The following is a 19,340-nucleotide window of genomic DNA, read 5'->3' on the forward strand; positions in this document are numbered from 1 at the left end:
AGTCTCCCAATAGGGAACCAGCTGGAGACAGGTTTGATGATAACATATTAATGTTATGTTTATATATTGTCACAGAGGGTAACAATGGCTTGATGGGATGGATTTATTTGGTGGAAATTTCCATATTCATATTTCAACTAACTGCTGCACTCTAGGACAAAGGAAAAAAACTTCATCAGGTTTATTAAGGAACGTGAAGGGAGGCTCTTTAATTGTAGATTTAATTAAAAGACACAGGTTTTTATTAAGCTATTTCTTAAATGATGTATGAGTTTCTAATACAGACCAAGTGTCCTTGAGATCCATTTTCCTCTTTCATTGTCCTCACACTAAGCCTAGGAATTCCTTGATCTCTATAGAAAGCCCTTCCCATTTCCTTGGACAGTGGAATCCCAACCTTTCCAGACATGCTTTCATTTCTGTAACAATGCACCTTACAAGTCCCTAATAAGGTTGATAACTCTAAAACTTTCTTGGCCCCTTACCGCTTCACGCAAACACAGTATTCGCAGTTCTTGTAAACAGGCTTCCAGACGTTCCTCCAGTGCCTTCTGCTGCTTCCTCATGGCTTGTGTCAAGTCCTTCATTGCAGCCATGGGGCTATCAGGTCCTGAAAGGAAAAAACAAGTACAGATTGATTTGTCAGCCAATGGAGAAAAGAAAGCAGGAATATTTGATTAGTCAGACAGAGATGGCTGAGCCACAGGCAGGAATTGCAAACGTATCTTCAAAGACCAATGACACTGTTATCACAAAACTGTGTTTAACATCAAAAGAGCTCTTCTGAAGCTCATGAGATGAGGCATGGAATGTGTCCAGCAAGGGCTGATTAGCTCCTCTTCATAAACAATAGGCAGGTCAAGGTTGTTACAGACAAGATAAAGACAAGGCCTAAGGCCAATATTCCTACATATTAGGTTTATTAGCAAAGAAAGCAAATTTATTTATTGCTCTGCCCATAGACTGTGGAAGAAGAAATGCCAGGCATTTATCTTTAAAGCCTTAAAATAAAGTATCAGGGCTCTCACTTAAGAGGATTCTGCACAGAACTTCTTCCATGGGATCAGAAGCACTTGGTCAGCTCTTTGACTCCTTTCAAACCATATTATATCAGCCCATACAGGTCTGAATCCAACCAGGTACTAACAACCTGTTCCATATACATGATTAATGGTGTAAGGCAGGGCAAGATTCTGACAGCATACTCTAACTTAGATGGCACTAAAGAAAGAACAGTCCTTGTTCAGATGTGCTGTAGTATATGGCAATAAAGTCCTGGGACCCAAAGGAATTTATTTATTTATTTAGCATATTTTTCCACCACCCATCTCAAACACGACTCCGGGTGGCTTACAATACATTAAAACAACAATAATTCATATCAATTAAAACATTATAAAATATAAATATACAATGTTTGTACATTAAAATATAAAATATATAATATAAATATACAATATTTGTATATAAATATACAATTTGTTGAGGAAGTACAGGTTGTATGCTGATTTCCCTAAATTATTTGCTTCAAAGTAAAGCTTCCAAATGCAGATGGAATTAGCTTTCCTTTCCAAAATAAGAAATCCAGCTAGATGTGTTACAGTTGAACTTTTTGCAGTCCCAAGAGTTTCTAGAGCGAAGAAACTGCTTTTCCATTATGCTTGTACTTCCCAATATTGCTTTTATCCAACAGGCTAGAAAGAAAACCCAGACTCGCACGCTGTCCAGACCACAACAGAGTATTGTTGGCAATCAGACTACATCAGCAATGGAATAATCCACATCAGCACTAATTTAGAGCTACCTTGCATTATGGATGCCACGGTATGTTTGTGAGAATAACCAAACCATCCTGAGAAAAAGAAGAATCAGTGGGTCTGACCATATATGCCTTGTCTGTATGGAGAAAGACTCTAAAACCAGAGACAACGTTGGATTTACGGATGCTGCCAGATTGTAAGATAGCCTGCTTTTTTTTTTTTTTGGCTCAGTGTGATGTGTATACTCAGCTCCTGTGATTTATTCAACAAACTATGATTAAAATAAACTATGGATCAGCACACAGCATAGCATATGTACCATTTTCCTACACAAGGAAGAATTTAACGTTATATGCATTGTCCTAGCTGATGTGTGGCTAGATTATTTTCTTTTGCTACAAAAGTATGTGGCTCAGAGCTTTTTAGCAATTTCAGTGGGATAGCAATTTCTAAAGTTTAGAAATAACTAAAGAAGTATAAGGCATCAGACAACACTAATGCAAAAGGAATGCCACATATTTCATGCCTAGGTTTCTAATGAAATAGCTTCCCAACAGTCTGCCTACTCAAAAAAAACAAGGGATTAATTCTTCAATATAACAGCTAGTCTGTATTTCAGAGCCATTAAAAACAATTGTTTTGCAATGGGTAATAAGTTATACAGCAAGGTAAATGGCAAGCATCAGACCAAAGAGAAGACTCCACCCTGCCATATCATTCCCTCAAATCTGACACAACTATTGATGTCACCAGTTCCTGGTTCTACATGTTCCTGTCCAAGATCAACTCCTATTCTTCAAGGTTGCTCTCCACCACCCCAATGTGAATATTTTGGGCTACATCATAACCCTCCTGGGATAAAGCTGCACTAATAAACTCTGACTGTTGGGCCAACCATGACTAACAAGGCATGGGATTCTGTGGACAGCTATATTTTGTGTCAATTGCAAGAAATGACTGTTAGCTACAGAAAGAGAGTCTGGCCTAATCGACCTCAGTCTACAGCAAGTCAGAAGAAGAAAGACCCCAGCACAGCACGCATTGTTGCTTAAACTTGTTGACACAGGAAAGCATCCAGGAGATGTCTGCATTTTTACAAGAAGAAATTCCCCCATTAGTCACTTACCAGACTGCATTATGATGCCACTGTCTGTATCACTGGTCTCATCCTTACTCTTACTCTTCATGGCCAAACACAGGATGCTGGAGAGAGACAGTATGAACACACCTGGAAAGTGTCTTCTGCTAACACAAAAAGGGCAAGACTAAGGTATGCTTTACATATACCCAAAGGAAGCAAGAACAGTGCTAAAAAAAAAAAGGTTGAAAAGGGGCTTTCCTCTGATTGCAGGACCTGCTGTCAGTACTTGGTTATCTAGAGACCTCTATCTTGCAGAGGTTCTACTTATGGCTCCTATGTGGACAAGGCCAACATACCCAAGACCAGCAGCGTGCTGATAAATATTTAACAACCAGCTCTGCCGGCTCCATTCCCGCTGCCGTGCCACATGGCTAGCCACCAAACAGCTGATTGCATCCGAGGCATCGGGGCTGAGCTCTGCTTTCAACTGGCTCACAAATTTCCCAAAAAATCAATAATCAGCTCTCGCAAGCCAATATGAGCTGGCTCCAGCCCACCACTGCCCAAGATTCATATTCCATTCCTGTTCCCCACCTTCCAAATTTTCTATTCAATAAGGAGAAATCATTTGACTGGGACCAGCACAGGTTGTGCTGCTTACACTATCAAATGTCAGATCGCCAAGGCTGTCCTGTGCTAAATCATGTATCCTTTTGTGTAAGGAAATGGAATTATGTCTCTGTGCCTGATCTAGCACATAATCTCCAAACAAAACAAAATAAAAAGGCCCAGAAACCAGGTGGCCACAACTTGTGGGCTTCTAATTGTGCTGAACTACAAGTCCCAACATCCATTAGAACTTATTCTAGAGCAGTGAATGAGGCTGCTGGCAGTTTATATTCAGAAAAATCTGGAGGGCTAAAGTCTTACCATAAAGAGAACTTGCTTTCTGTAAACCTATTAAACATACAATATCTAATGACAGATATAAAATGGGATAATTATTAATCAGGGATGGAAGTTTAAATCAGCCAGTCCATGTGGAATACAAGTTACCCTGTCGCTAAGATTGCACAGAACCTTAACTAGAATTGACAGTGGTAATTTTGTATTTTATAGTGATTTTTAAACATACTTCACATATATTAGTTCAGTATTATGATCTCTCTAATTCTGTTATGATGCCATATGCCCAATCATTTCACCTGCTGCTCCTCCCCCCTCCCCAGCAAAAGTAAATCAGCAGAAGCTATGCCATAAGGTTGGCAGGAAGAGCTAAGCAAACAAACTCCAGTATCAGAAGAACTGACCATGACTTAAATCCCCATTGCAGATGCCAGGATGTGCCACTCAAAACGGGAGTTATATGGCAGGGATCATTTTTATTGCTTTCCCAGCAGCCAGGGTGACTCCAAGCCTTCCTCTCTGCAACCAGGCTTGTTTGCACAGCACTTCCCCACCCCTACTGGGTGAGTCAATCTGAAAGTCACACTGAGTTTCTGTCTGGAGCTTATCACAGTACTACCAGTCTCCTGAGGAAAAAAAATAACAGGAGGAGGTGGATGGACAAGGTTCACAGCTCTGTTACTGAGCTGTATGACCTAAGGTGATGTTGCTTAGACCTGTACAGATTATTGCTCACTCCAAACAGGCATAGAAGGTGTGTGGGTGGGAGCCTGTTCCTCTGCCTCCCATAACAAGCAATCCCATTCATAAATTGAAATAGGCAACAACACAGCCATAGTACACTTTCCCCAGAACAATGTAATTCCCACAATTATAAAGGTAATGTATGCCAGGCTTTCTGTGTTTGGGATCAGGCACTGACATCCTTTATCTGCATAAGAGTTAACTCTCCAGCCAGGAGATTCAAGAACAAGCTCATAATGCTCCTGGTCTTATGGTCAGTAAATAGAAGAATCAGCTCAATGGTTCAATTAATTATACTTTTAAGAGTGCTGGCTTCCTGGATCCGATAGCTTGACACTAGGAAAAAGTACTCAGTTGTTTCCAAACTACGAGCCTGCAACCTATCTACTTATAGTTCAATTTTGCCCTATCTGCTGTAGGCTGCACAACTCTAGTTTACCTATCTGTCCTTTCACCTGATATCTAACAAATTAGCAAGCCCATGGCAAAAGCCATTGTAGCTTTGGAACCTTGTCCCACTGGGAAGATATGCAAGTACAAATATTATGGGGAGCCGAATGCTCTTTCATACTTGGCATATAGAAAAACTATGTGCAGAAGCCTTCCTCAAGCTGGCAGGCAGGCTGGCAATTTTGGGAGTTGCAGTTCCAGCATATCAAGTTGGAGAATACTACTGTGCAGGCCCATAGATAAAGGTCATGCAAGCAACTGTTTTATTTAGTGTATATCTGTTAGGATCTTGCAGATTACTACATCCAGAAAAACATCCTTGTTTGGTCTTCATACAAACATTTTTCCCTTACAAACCAAAGTAAGCCAATAAAAGGAAAACATTATATATGAAAAATAATTCAGCATGGAGAGATAACAAATCTGTATCAGAATTACACAGCTAGTGAATCAATGTCCATGCTTTACAATGTACAATCAAATTTCTCAGAATTCATATGACATCTTTCTTAAGCGCTTTATATATCACTGTGACTTCTGCCAGGGGTTTTCAGATCAGAGAGCATCCTGTTCTGACTGAGATTCAGTTTACACAATCACAAAGATGTGACAAGTGTACAGACCAAGTGATCTCAGCTGATTCTAGCAAATAATCAAGTAGTAAATTATTTCTTGACCACTGGCCAAGCCAGTATGTAACACAGCACATATTGACCATGGTCTTGGTTGAATATGAACTGAGTAGCAATAGTTCAATGTAAGTAGTCTGAATGCAAACAGAACTACAGTACAGAAAATTTGGGAGCTTTACAAGCCTATATAACCCCTGTCTTCCTATTTATCAGGTCAATTTGGAACTAGCTGCCTCGTTAGATCTAGAAGAGCCTGCTACTTCAATAGCAATCAGAAACAGGTTAGGGAGGAAGATTTAGCGTAACTATTATTCCGGCAGGTTTCCCCTCCAATGTCCACCTCAAAACTAGAGGATATCCCACTCTTGTCTTTCCAGTTTTCAAATATGAACACTCACACCTCCAGTGATATTCAGTAAAAAGGGGTCTTTTTGATTTTTCAGAAGGTTCCATAATAAAGTGTACACTGCAAGAATTAGATATACGTACGTATAAGAAAATGCCTTATGTCAGAACTTTGTCACAGCTGGGCATTATTAACTATAATGCAGACTTTTCTCCCCCAACCTGAGCACCCTCCAAATCAGCCTTTCTAAACCTTTTGACCCTGGAGGAACCCTTGAAATATTTTTCAGGCCTCGGGGAACCCCTGCACATTCAGGCTCAGATGTAGGCCAGAAGTTACAAAATTATTATATTCGTTTCATGTGTAGGCCTGTATTTGCATTAACTGTGTTCTTAAACTGAAAATAAAGAATGAAACTTACCTCTTTAATGTGAAGTTGCCCTAATTTGAAATAATTTTTTAAATAAATCGTGATCTCCCAGGGAACCCCTAGTGACCTCTCATGGAACCCTAGGGTTCCATGGAACCCTGGTTGAGAAACCCTGCTCTAAATGTTGGCTCTGTAACTACTGTATCAGTTTCTCAGTAATAGTCATGGTGGCTGGGAATTCTGGGAGTTGAGATCCACAGTTCTGGAGGGTGCCCAAGTTGAAGAAAGATTCTAATGTGCTGGCATCGGCCCTCTAGATTTTTGGCCTTTCTGGAGATACCAGAAACTAAACCAGGCTGTATTAAAAGCAAAAGAGGCATTCTACCAAATATTTTTATTTATTTATTTATTTTTATAAATAACTCAAGGTGGCGAACATACCTAATACTCCTTCCTCCTCCTATTTTCCCCACAACAACCACCCTGTGAGGTGAGTTGGGCTGAGAGAGAGTGACTGGCCCAAGGTCACCCAGCCGGCTTTCATGCCTAAGGTGGGACTAGAACCCAGAACTAGAATATAGTGGATGAAAGGCAAACTTGAATGCTGGATAAAGTGTGGCTCAGATATTAAGAGGTAGCATAAACTGCAAGGTCATCAGAGGGAGAGGAACAATCCCAATTTATTTTCTGGGATGGGATGGATAAGCCATGTCATTCTGTCCCTTCAAGGCACAGATATGACACATTCTGAAGTGTAACAAAACCAAGCAGCATTTTAGAAAAGAATGAACCTAGAGTCAATTTTAGCTTTTTAGGGGTAAAGACATTAAGTAAGATCAAGGTAAATTTTTCAGTTAGATTATGAAGCTAAGAAATGGGTGCATGTGTGCTTTTTAGTTCTAAAATGTACTAAGTGCCATACAGCTGAAAGCTTTCACCGTAATTTAAAATAAAAACACAAGTAGAATCTATACATACCCAAGCATAACAATATAGATCAATTCAAACTACAGTTTTAAAATAGCCTCCTCCAAAACAGTGCAAGGCAGAACTGCCTGGCTGGCCACTTCACCACACTGGAGGGGAAAGAATGGTTTCAGTACACCACTTGCCACTCCTCTTCTCTAAACCTGTTGCCTGGTGGTAGATATCAGAGATATGCACTTTGTCCTGTATGGCAGGAAAGAAAAAAACCTAAGCCTTGCTAACTTAGTTAACAGAAAGCTTTAATGATTAGCTGGGGTTGCTAATCAAAATCACAGCTAATACAGTAATACTGTATAGACCAGGGGTTTTCAACCTGGGCCACTTCAAGATGTGTGGACTTCGACTCCCAAAAGGCTGGCTGGGGAATTCTGGGAGTTGCAGTCCACACATCTTAAAATGGCAGAAACTCTGCTGTAGACCCTCATATGCTGCTGTTGGATGACGAGTTTTGCTTTCTGGTTTAGCCATGTTGAGAAAGCTGTATTTTTCCACCCTTAAGCAACTGCAACTAGAGAGGAAGCCAAGGTAGAGAAACAAAACCTATGCCCAAATTAAGATACAGACACAACCTTTGTAAACCACCGAAAATAACCTAACAACAGAAGATGACTTGACTTCCACTAAATGGGCATAGCATCCATCCTGGCCAAAAAAAATCAACCACCCCATTCTAATCTTCTAAATACTTCATCAGACAAAGACTTCAAATAAAGAGACTCCTAAGAACAGTATTAAACTGATTCTACCTCTTTTCTCTCCCTGTGCCTGTATCCCAAAACAAACATTATTTGCCATTTATTTAGAAAAGCTACATATCCATACTTGATCATTCCTTCCTGATAAATGTTGATGTTAAAACACACATACACACAATATACACAGAATAGACAGATTTGCCTGACTTACAACATTAAACAACTAGGGCTCCACAAAGTCCTTAGGGAAGTTATTCTGTTTGATTACAAAAATAAGCGGAGATGCTATGAACCTACGCAAAGCTATACATTTCCAACAACCCACCACCCTTCCTTGCCCTTCTACCTTTAACTGCCCCATTCCTACCCAAACATTCCTCACTTTCATTCTATTTTTAATTCTTCTCCTATATTTCATGCAATCTATTCCCTGATTGCCCTTTTTCCAACTGTACAATCAGCTCTCGTGATTAAAGAAGGGGTGGGAAACACATATGATAAGTTCTTGAGTCAATTTAACAGATCTTGCTAGAATCCTGAGATATTTCAGCTTTCATTTTTAACCACGTTTCTAACATGGTTGTAAACAAAGAGCAACCCCCCAGCTTACATATGTGATGGTAAAAAGGTATTCCACAGCAAACAAATACATTATCCTTGAATTACTTCAAATCACACTGCCTGTTTGTTAGTGAAGAGGAAGTTTGCTGCAGGTAGCCAATCAGAATAAGATAAAGGTTTTCTGCACATAATTACTAGTTTCCCTGGGCACAGAGCCCAGTTTTTATTTAACTTCTGAGCACAGAGTGCTGTGATCCCTATGTTCTCAAACTTTCATAAAGAGCTAGTATTCAGTATTCATGACATACATTTGTTGAGGTTATGATAAATCAAAAGAATTTGGTTCATAGCTGGATATCAAAACATTACCAACAATGCAACCACAGCAGCTACAGTAGCACAGCACAAACAAATTAGCAAAAGGCCTCATGGCTGCATTCACACAGTATATTAAGTTTAGCGGCTCAATGTATTGTACAAATTTACAAATCGGTTAATCCAATAAACAGCTATGGATGTTGTATGAATCCAGCCCATATATACCAATGCATCAGTTAGAGGTCTAAAAGATGATGATGATTTTATTCTGTTTATTTGAATGTATTAGCTGCCCAACTCCAATGCACTCTGATTAAAAGAAAGCCATTTCAGACAGAGATAGTGAAAACAGAATAGTGGGAAAGCAGTGCACAAATTTTTCTCTGCCCCCAGTTTTCTGAAGTGGCTCTCCTTCAAGGATTTCAACTTTATATTAGAGGCCAGCCTGGTCCATAAGGGACCATTTAGAAAGGCTGATCTGGAACAGAGAAATGGTGGGCAGGAAAAGAAACAAATACCTCCTTCCATACTACTTCTCTAGTTACTTCAACTGATTCCCCCCTGAAATGCTCTGAAAAAATAGGGGGGGGAGTGTATTAAAGTTCTAGGATGTATTTTTGTGCCTAGGTATCAGGCTGGAAACTGGGAGACCCTGAGTTCTAGTCCTGCCTTAGGCACAAAGGCAGCTGAGTGACCTTGGGCCAGTCTCTCTCTCTCAGCCCTAGGAAGGAGGCAATGGCAAACCACTACTGGAAAAACCCTTGACAAGAAAACTGCAGGGACTTATCCAGGCAATAATTGGATATGATTGTGCTATGCTACTGCAGCTCCTGTATATATTCAAGCCAGTCTTCATATGAAATCATAGTAGCATAAGAATTAACCCCCTTCACCTAAGCTAATAGAATATGGATGTGAATATCAGAACTATGTAGACGATTACATGAGGCATTCCCTCCCACGCATATATGCATGCACCCAACTAGTTTAGTACATGCCAAGCTTTCAGCCAGTTAACAGCGGTTGTCTGAATCAGCCTCTAAATCCCTGTATTGTATTTTGCACTTTCATGGGCTATGACTGTGAAGAAGCTGATTAATAACCAAGAAATGGAGCCAAATTTCCTATGCCTAGATGGAAACCAAGCTGCAGTAAACCTATCTTTACTTTGTATTTCTAGCTCACAAGACTTACAAAGCAAAACCTTGCTTCAGGGTGCATCTGAAACCACACAGTTCTCTGACTGCTTCAGACACAACACTGCAGAAAACATGTAAACAAACTAGCAAACAAATCAGTATCAAACAAAATTCCAGGCTGATAGTGCCAACCTTATCTGTAGAGCCGCTTTTATGTTAAAAGGTTATAGAGGAGCTCTATTCAACTAATAAGGGGAAGGGAAGACCCCTAAGAAGTGGAGCTGATGGTTTTTATTAAAATACCCTAATCCGCTCCAGAATTCAAGCACAGTCTTGTGGGGAAAAGCTTGGAGGAGTCGGCCTGTTCATCATCCATGCACTTCAGGGTTGAAGAAAAAAAAGTATAGCCTAGAACTAACAAAATCACTCATGGGAATTTTAGCAGAACATTTCTGGACTGGACAGTAGGGAGCAATTTTGACTGTAGACAAGTAAAAAATAAAATAAACAAAAGGCATATAAAATAAAATAGTCTATAATTATAATGTAGAACGTAGTTACCCAAGTATGGGAGAACATCACAAAATTAGCCAATGGAACACTGAAATAAAATCACTAGCTGGAAAAATCCATAAATACAAAATTCAAACGGATGGCCTACTTGTACAGGGAATGTGCTATGTTCAGAAAACACACTATTCCTGAAAGAAAAGCCCTGCTTTCAAAAATGTGTCAGTCTCCTCCTCTCCTGTCCCCATCCCCCACCTGATTAGCAATGGCATATTTATTGCACAGTAATAAAACAATCATCTGGAAGTGTCCTCTGGGCACCAGATCGCAGACTGTGAGTCAGCGCCCCACTCTTGCCCCACCAAAGTCAATGGATATTTGAACACCTCCCAAGCAGTTCTAAAAGAAAGTGGGTGCTGAGTGAGCTCCTTTTTATTTGTCTGCTAACCACCAAAGAAAAAACAGGGCTGCCAACTGGTTGAATTATTTTTTTAATTAACTGTGCTACTTTAATTGACTAATTGAACAATTAAGAGATTAAAATCTTGCAATTATTACCCCAGATTCCCCCAGCAGCCTCACAGCTATCTCACACCCTGTGAAGCTTGGTCATCTGTTTCTACTTCATTAAACAAAGGGTGTATACCCTGGAAGCTCCCTCAGCTCTCCCAACAAATATCTTCCCTATGTTATTCTATGTTTAGCAAAATAATAACATTAATAGTATGCATCTATGATAGAATGAAAAAGTGTATTTCTATTTAGCTGGCAAATATAAAGTCCTTTAACTTTGTATAACCAAGGCAACAAGCAATTCCTTCTGAAATCACCTGTGGAAATTCTTCAGAGACATCAGTTCTTGCCTCTAACAAACACAGACTACACTCCTTTTGACTAAGGTCAGGTGGCCCTACTTTGTGTCACGGGAACCAAATAGATGGTAATACTTTTGACAGCAACAAAGTCCCTCCCTGTACCTGGGTTAACTCCCCTGTCATCTTAATAACGTTTTGCTGATTCCCCTTTCTCCCTTTGAAGGCAAGGGGTGCCCATCCTTCACAACTGTTCAAGAATACAAGTTCTACAATTAAATCCTATTTCCAACCTGCCCTGTTTCATAATGCAGGATGGCCAGCAGACCTCACTGCACGGTATGGCACTAACAAGGTACTGGATACAGCCACAGCTAGTAAACCAGTATTGAGGAATCAGAAAGCACCACTGAAACATGACCAGGGAACAGGGAGACTTGATGTCCTCACTGGTAGAAGTCACAAATTAGCTTAAAAAAATATCGAGGTTGCTGAGTTAGCCATACATTGGTGCCAAACTTTTGGCTGATTAGCATCATCCATTATGGAGCTTTGATATCACATCCCAAGTCAATGATGAGGAAAGCTAGCTAGTCAGCAGCTACATGATGAAACAGCACAGACCTTCCAATTCCCATACCTCTGCTATGATGTCCTATTGATAAGGCTATCAGATTTCCCTGATCTTTATTTGCCACTCAGCAGTGCAGAGACTTACTTCCCAATACACCTCTTCATCACTGCTGCTGGCTGATAAAGGCATCAAGGCAAAGATTCTTGTTCATCTTGCTACATCCATGCAGTTCTGCCTGTGACCCTAGAATGTCCCCTCCTCTCCATCCTATCCAAAAATCCAAGACATTTGCATTAAGTACAGAAAGCAATTTTGGATTTTCCCTTCTCTGTCTTGGCTCCATTTGCCTGGTTGTCTATCCATCTCATAGCCTTCACTCTTTGTCCTGTCCTCCAGACACAAAAATGAATTGAAGGAACCACAGAATATCCTATTTCCAGCCTGCCCTGTTCCATAGTGCAGGATGGCCAGCAGACCTCACTGCACGGTACAGGACTAACAAGCTGGGTCTAGAGACCAAGTTTCATGTTACAGATTCCCCATGCAAAAGTAATCTGTGTAAGAAATTGCAAATAACCTTACACAAGTAGTTAGATACAATCATACAGGTGTGGAAGCTGTCACTGACCAGAGCAAAGAGCTTTGTAAAAGCAAAACATGGCAATCTGTATATAGACTTTTCAATAACTGCCGCTAATTTCCATGGAGAAGCTCAATAATATATGGAATTATCCATATGCGGTTGATTTAATCAGAGTTCTCATTTTTAAACTTGAAACCCAAGTACTAATTGATTCATGATAGCAACTAATAGATTTCATTGGTTTTCTACTTATCATTTGAAGATTAAAAAAAAACCTGGAAAGCCACATATTAAACAAAATCAAAATGCTATTTTTTAACATGTGCCAATATTAGCCTTCAGTTAATAGCTGTCCTGCCACACTTCTGGAATGAAAAAGCAGCTGTGCTGTCTTACCTTATGGGGCTTTGCTTCCAAATACTTGCTACTGAGAGGAAGATCAATGAGGTTTGTTTCTAAAATCCAAGTTGCTGAAATTGCCTGCAGTTTTTGTTCACATTTCCAATCCCTTGCTTCTCTCTTCCCAGCACTGCCTCATTCTGGTTGTGCCAAAGAAACTGTGTTACTTGTTTTGACTTGAGTCAGAGGAGCAGGGCAGGTGAGCAACACCTTTTCAGTGCAACAGAATCAGTGGAGCCAAATCCTTCCAGGCGCAAAAGGACAAGCTGACACATAGCACCAAAAGGGAGGGACTATATTAAACGTCTCTTGCAAAAGTCAGCCAGGAATCCCCCAGTCCTGGATACACAGGGAAAGCTGCAACAACTTATTGTCTAAGTCCACACACAAAACTGTATTACCTGCCTTTGTAACTTACTGCTGGAGAAGCAGCTCTGAGCCCTTTCTCTGATGATCAGCGAGAGACTTCATTAGCATGTAAATACTAGCAGACGACCCCTGTACTTCTGTAATCCAATCAATATGAAGACTATTTTTTCCTAACACCGTTTTGAATAGAATACATTTTATGTTCAAAAACACAATACGAGACAACTTATTGATATAAAAGAAAAACAGCTTTAAGAGGAGGCCTACTGTACTGTCGTAGAAAAGCAGAGATGGGGGAGTGTTTAACCCTTTGCTCACAAGTAATTTTTAGCTGCATGGAGTTCCAGATGAGTTTCTCTAAAAAGGAAATTAACTGGAAAAGCATTGGATAGTGGAAGAATCAAGGACCATTGCATCTAATCAGCTTCTAAAGCTGCTTTTCCAGTAAAAATAGCAGTCAGCAGATGCTCTGAAAGGGCATTTTATTTATTAAGTACTGTAGTATTTTAACTTTTAAACACCACTCATCAAATTAGTTTTTCCAGGGTGGTTTATGAACAAAAATATGCACTTTAAGTATTTTTTAAACTATGATATTAAGGTGCAAAGTGTACCACTTATTAATATTTAAATCACAATTTTTCTCAAAAAGAGGATTAACAGATGTGGGGGCCTTGTCCTCTTTCAGCTTCCACTATATTACAGTGGAAGGAAAGCAGCACTTAAAATATTTACAGATGAGGGATAATATAGAAACCTAAAGTAACGTACACAGGTCCAGTTGAGAATGAAAGAAAAACAGTAATTTAAAAGCAGGTTAACCATTTCCTGCATTCAAAATATTTGCCAATACAGAGATAAAGGTGTGGAACTAAATTGAGGCAGACAATCACCTTTAAAACAGGCCCTGCAATAAACATGGTATGGTGAGGTAGTTTTCATGTGGGTGACTACTGTTATCTAAGCTCTTTGGCCTTGTAGATTGTGATGACTCAAAGCAATACTGCCTTTGCTTCAAGCAACCTGCCCAATTTCAACTTTGTTGAAGATAAAACTTCCAGAGTTCCCAACCGGCTCAACTCAGCCAGAAGGCACCAGGCTGGGGAGAGCTGCTACAGAAGGACAAATCCTGTCACAGACAGCCAAGGCATTCCCATTTAACACCCCTTGAGTCTGTCACTATCAGCACTTGTGTCACAGGATAGAAAAACTGCCTCCAAGCATGACCGTTAAAGGACATGGTAACTTCAGGCTGAGGGCCACACAGAGCATTTGACCACATTCTAGAAAGTAAGGGCTAAGGATAGAAAACCCAACATTTTACCATATATACTCACAGATAAGCCAAGAATATTAGGTGCCAAAGTACCTCTAAAAAATCAGGTTCAGCTTATCTACGGATGGGCTTAATGGTGAGTGTATACGGTAATACTTTTTTATAGTACCCATATTTCCTGTATATACTTGTGTGTAAGCCCATCCACCTTCAGCAAAGGATCGTTACCTTGTCATGGTGCTGGAGCTTGAGCACCTCCATGATGCCATGAGCTTAGCCATGAAGGGCCACCCAAGACGGGAAGGTCACGACAGAGAGGTCAGACTAAATGCGATCCCTGGGGAAGGTAATGGCAACCCACCCCAGTATTCTTGCCATGAAAACTAAATGGATCAGTACAACCAGAGATATGTTGGTATACCATCGGAAGATGAGACCCCCAGGTCGGAAGATGGTCAAAATGCTACTGGGGAGGAACAGAGGATGAGTTCAACTAGCCCCAGACGTGATGATGCAGCTAGCTCAAAGCCGAAAGGACGGCTAGCGGCCGACAGTGCTGGTGGTGAACGGCGAATCCGATGTTCTAAGGATCAACACGCCATTGGAACCTGGAATGTAAGATCTATGAGCCAGGGCAAATGGATGTGGTTCTTGGTGAGATGTCAAGATTAAAGATAGACATTTTGGGCATCAGTGAACTGAAATGGACTGGAATGGGCCACTTCACATCAAATGACCACCAGATCTACTACTGTGGACAAGAGGACCACAGAAGAAATGGAGTAGCCTTCATAATTAATCGTAAAGTGGCTAAAGCAGTGCTTGGATACAATCCAAAAAATGATACAATGATCTCAATTCGAATTCAGAGCAAGCCATCTAACATCACAGTGATCCAAATATACACCCCAACCACAGATGCTGAAGAAGCTGAAGTAGAGCAGTTCTGTCATGAGTAAGGATGGCGAGCAGGGGGCTCCCATCCAGACTGTTAAGCACATGCGTAGCACTGAGGAATTGGGCAGCCATTCAAAGAGACACAGATCGGGACCGCCTTAACCTTTGGGGTTTATATGTCTGGGTTTTTCCCACGCTTCTTCAGTTTGTTAGGATTCCTGTTATGTACAAGCAATAAAACATTAGAGACCAGTTCCTTGTCTCAGCGTATTTCCTGGCTGTTAGGACAAGGTCTATGAGGATCTGCAGCACCTACTGGACAACACACCTAAAAGAGATGTTATTTTCATCACGGGAGACTGGAATGCTAAGGTGGGCAGTCAAATGACACCTGGAATTACAGGTAAGCATGGCCTGGGAAAACAAAACGAAGCAGGACATAGGCTGATAGAATTTTGCCAAGACAACTCAATGTGCATAACAAACACTCTCTTCCAGCAACCTAAGAGACGGCTTTATACATGGACTTCCCCAGATGGACAACACTGAAATCAGATTGACTACATACTTTGCAGCCAAAGGTGGCGGACATCTATACAGTCGGTAAAAACAAGACCTGGAGCTGACTGTAGTTCAGATCACGAACTTCTTCTTGCACAATTTAGGATCAGACTAAAGAGATTAGGGAAGACCCACAGATCAGCTAGATATGAGCTCACTAATATTCCTAAGGAATATGCAGTGGAGGTGAAGAATCGATTTAAGGGACTGGACTTAGTAGATAGGGTCCCAGAAGAACTATGGACAGAAGTCCGCAACATTGTTCAAGAGGCGGCAACAAAATACATCCCAAAGAAAGAGAAAACCAAGAAGGCAAAATGGCTGTCTGCTGAGACACTAGAAGTAGCCCAAGAAAGAAGGAAAGCAAAAGGCAACAGTGATAGGGGGAGATATGCCCAATTAAATGCAAAATTCCAGAGGTTAGCCAGAAGAGATAAGGAATTATTTTTAAACAAGCAATGCGCAGAAGTGGAAGAAGACAATAGAATAGGAAGGACAAGAGACCTCTTCCAGAAAATTAGAAACATTGGAGGTAAATTCCAGGCAAAAATGGGTATGATCAAAAACAAAGATGGCAAGGACCTAACAGAAGAAGAAGAGATCAAGAAAAGGTGGCAAGAATATACAGAAGACCTGTATAGGAAGGATAACAATATCGGGGATAGCTTTGACGGTGTGGTCAGTGAGCTAGAGCCAGACATCCTGAAGAGTGAGGTTGAATGGGCCTTAAGAAGCATTGCTAATAACAAGGCAGCAGGAGACGATGGCATCCCAGCTGAACTGTTCAAAATCTTGCAAGATGATGCTGTCAAGGTAATGCATGCTATATGCCAGCAAATTTGGAAAACACAAGAATGGCCATCCGATTGGAAAAAATCAACTTATATCCCCATACCAAAAAAGCGAAACACTAAAGAATGTTCAAACTATCAAACAGTGGCACTCATTTCACATGCCAGTAAGGTAATGCTCAAGATCCTGCAAGGTAGACTTCAGCAATTCATGGAGCGAGAATTGCCAGATGTACAAGCTGCGTTTAGAAAAGGCAGAGGAACTCGGGACCAAATTGCCAATATCCGCTGGATAATGGAAAAAGCCAGGGAGTTTCAGAAAAACATCTATTTCTGTTTTATTGACTATTCTAAAGCCTTTGACTGTGTGGACCATAACAAATTGTGGCAAGTTCTTAGTGGTATGGGGATACCAAGTCATCTTGTCTGCCTCCTGAGGAATCTGTATAACGACCACGTAGCAACAGTAAGAACAGACCACGGAACAACGGACTGGTTTAAGATTGGGAAAGGAGTACGGCAGGGCTGTATACTCTCACCCTACCTATTCAACTTGTACGCAGAACACATCATGCGACATGCTGGGCTTGAGGAATCCAAGGCTGGAGTTAAAATCACTGGAAGAAACATTAACAATCTCAGATATGCAGATGATACCACTTTGATGGCTGAAAGCGAAGAGGAACTGAGGAGCCTTATGACAAAGGTGAAAGAAGAAAGTGCAAACGCTGGCTTGCAGCTAAACCTCAAAAAAACCAAGATTATGGCAACCAGCTTGATTGATAACTGGCAAATAGAGGGAGAACATGTAGAAGCAGTGAAAGACTTTGTATTTCTAGGCGCAAAGATTACTGCAGATGCTGACTGTAGTCAGGAAATCAGAAGACGCTTAATCCTTGGGAGAAGAGCAATGACAAATCTCGATAAAATAGTTAAGAGCAGAGAAATCACACTGACAACAAAGGTCCGCATAGTTAAAGCAATGGTGTTCCCCGTAGTATCATATGGCTGCGAGAGCTGGACCATAAGGAAGGCTGAGCGAAGGAAGATCGATGCTTTGGAACTGTGGTGTTGGAGGAAAATTCTGAGAGTGCCTTGGACTGCAAGAAGATCAAACCAGTCCATCCTCCAGGAAATAAAGCCAGACTGCTCACTTGAGGGAATGGTATTAAAGGCAAAACTGAAATACTTTGGCCACATAATGAGAAGACAGGACACCCTGGAGAAGATGCTGATGCTAGGGAGAGTGGAAGGCAAAAGGAAGAGGGGCCGACCAAGGGCAAGATGGATGGATGATATTCTAGAGGTGACGGACTCATCCCTGGGGGAGCTGGGGGTGTTGACGACCGACAGGAAGCTCTGGCGTGGGCTGGTCCATGAAGTCACAAAGAGTCGGAAGCGACTAAACGAATAAACAACAAAAAGCCCATCCACAGATAAGCAGACCCTCAGATTTTTAACCAAAGTACCATGAAAAATGCAGGTCAGCTTATCCACAGCTGGTACATTTTTCATGGTATTTTGGTTAAAAATTTGAAGGTCTGCTTATCCGCAGATGGACTTTTACACAAGTATATACAGTAATAATTTTCTCCTCCTGTCATACTGAAAATGACAATTTGGTAAACACTTTCCCAGTTCTCTGGGGCCACACTCACTCACTGCATCCACCTTTCATAAAGGAGGTCACTGCTCTCCCTTCAGCAGTTGCCGCTGCCGAAGCCCCAGCCATACAGCACTACCACTGCTGCTGCAAATGCTTCATTTTAAAGAATATTTGCTACTCTAGAAAAGCAGCCAGTGATGCTCCTGTGGAGCCTTCCAAAACATTAGAAACACCTCACTCTGGAAGAGAGCTGCTTCGGATACCCCTTTGTGTGGTATGTTGTACAACGATCTGGAAAGGTGCCCTCATGCCCAGAGCTTGCATAGGCATTCTTCTCGCCACCTCTTTGGCCTCTGAATGCACAGGCTGAACACTGACCTGCTGACATGTTAAGAAATGGTCTGATGCAATAAAAAATGATCTTCTCACAGCCTTTCCTATATTCCACTATCGTTAGTAGAAGGCAGAGAACTAGGCACAAAATCAAGATGAGATTAGAGCAGGAACGTTTATTGGCCAGTTTCATTTCTATCTGGGCAGCTCTAGTCCTGCAAATGAAAAGCACAAACCCATGGAAGCTCATGCTGATCATACATCCTATAGGACAGAAGAATGTGGACAGACAGCAAAGATTTTGAAAGCCTATCACTTTATATAGCCTCTACTAACACAAAGTAAGTTATATGTTTATAGGTACACAACAGAAATACTATGTTGATACAGTTTTTACCTGTTCCAGTAAGTGGTCATTATAGTAACTTAGAACATCAGTTTTTTTTCCTTTGTTGTACAGATAAAATCAATTTCCCTTATGTGCAGCTGTTTCCTTATTCTATTTCTACCGGAAACAGTAAAAACAAGAATATTAACAACATAAATATTAGAAAAAATTACACCGGCATATGTTCGCCATTGTATCTTTTTTTCAAAAGCTAATATTGCAGTTCAGGGTCTTTATTATCCTACATTTGAG

General features: G+C 40.8%; 1 protein-coding gene across 4 annotated transcripts in view; it reads right to left on the reverse strand.

Moving 5' to 3' along the window:
• The window catches only part of INAVA (innate immunity activator), a 29,601-nt gene extending 16,411 nt beyond the window's left edge, over positions 1 to 13,190 (reverse strand). Inside the window, exons 1-3 of one of the 4 annotated variants that reach the window (XM_063297703.1) lie at positions 12,865 to 13,190; positions 2,887 to 2,963; positions 486 to 610 (exon numbers count right to left, since the gene is read on the reverse strand). In XM_063297703.1, coding sequence (XP_063153773.1) covers positions 486 to 610; positions 2,887 to 2,947 — 186 coding nt within the window. In that variant the 5' untranslated portion in view covers positions 2,948 to 2,963; positions 12,865 to 13,190. Of the gene's footprint in view, positions 1 to 485; positions 611 to 2,886; positions 3,006 to 12,864 lie in introns of all 4 variants that reach the window. The other 3 variants (XM_063297701.1, XM_063297702.1, XM_063297704.1) reach the window with 3 other exon arrangements.
• Between the last annotated feature and the right edge of the window lie 6,150 nt (positions 13,191 to 19,340).

This window comes from Candoia aspera, chromosome 3 (genome assembly GCF_035149785.1).
Source record: "Candoia aspera isolate rCanAsp1 chromosome 3, rCanAsp1.hap2, whole genome shotgun sequence".
Taxonomy (NCBI): Eukaryota; Metazoa; Chordata; class Lepidosauria; order Squamata; family Boidae; genus Candoia; species Candoia aspera.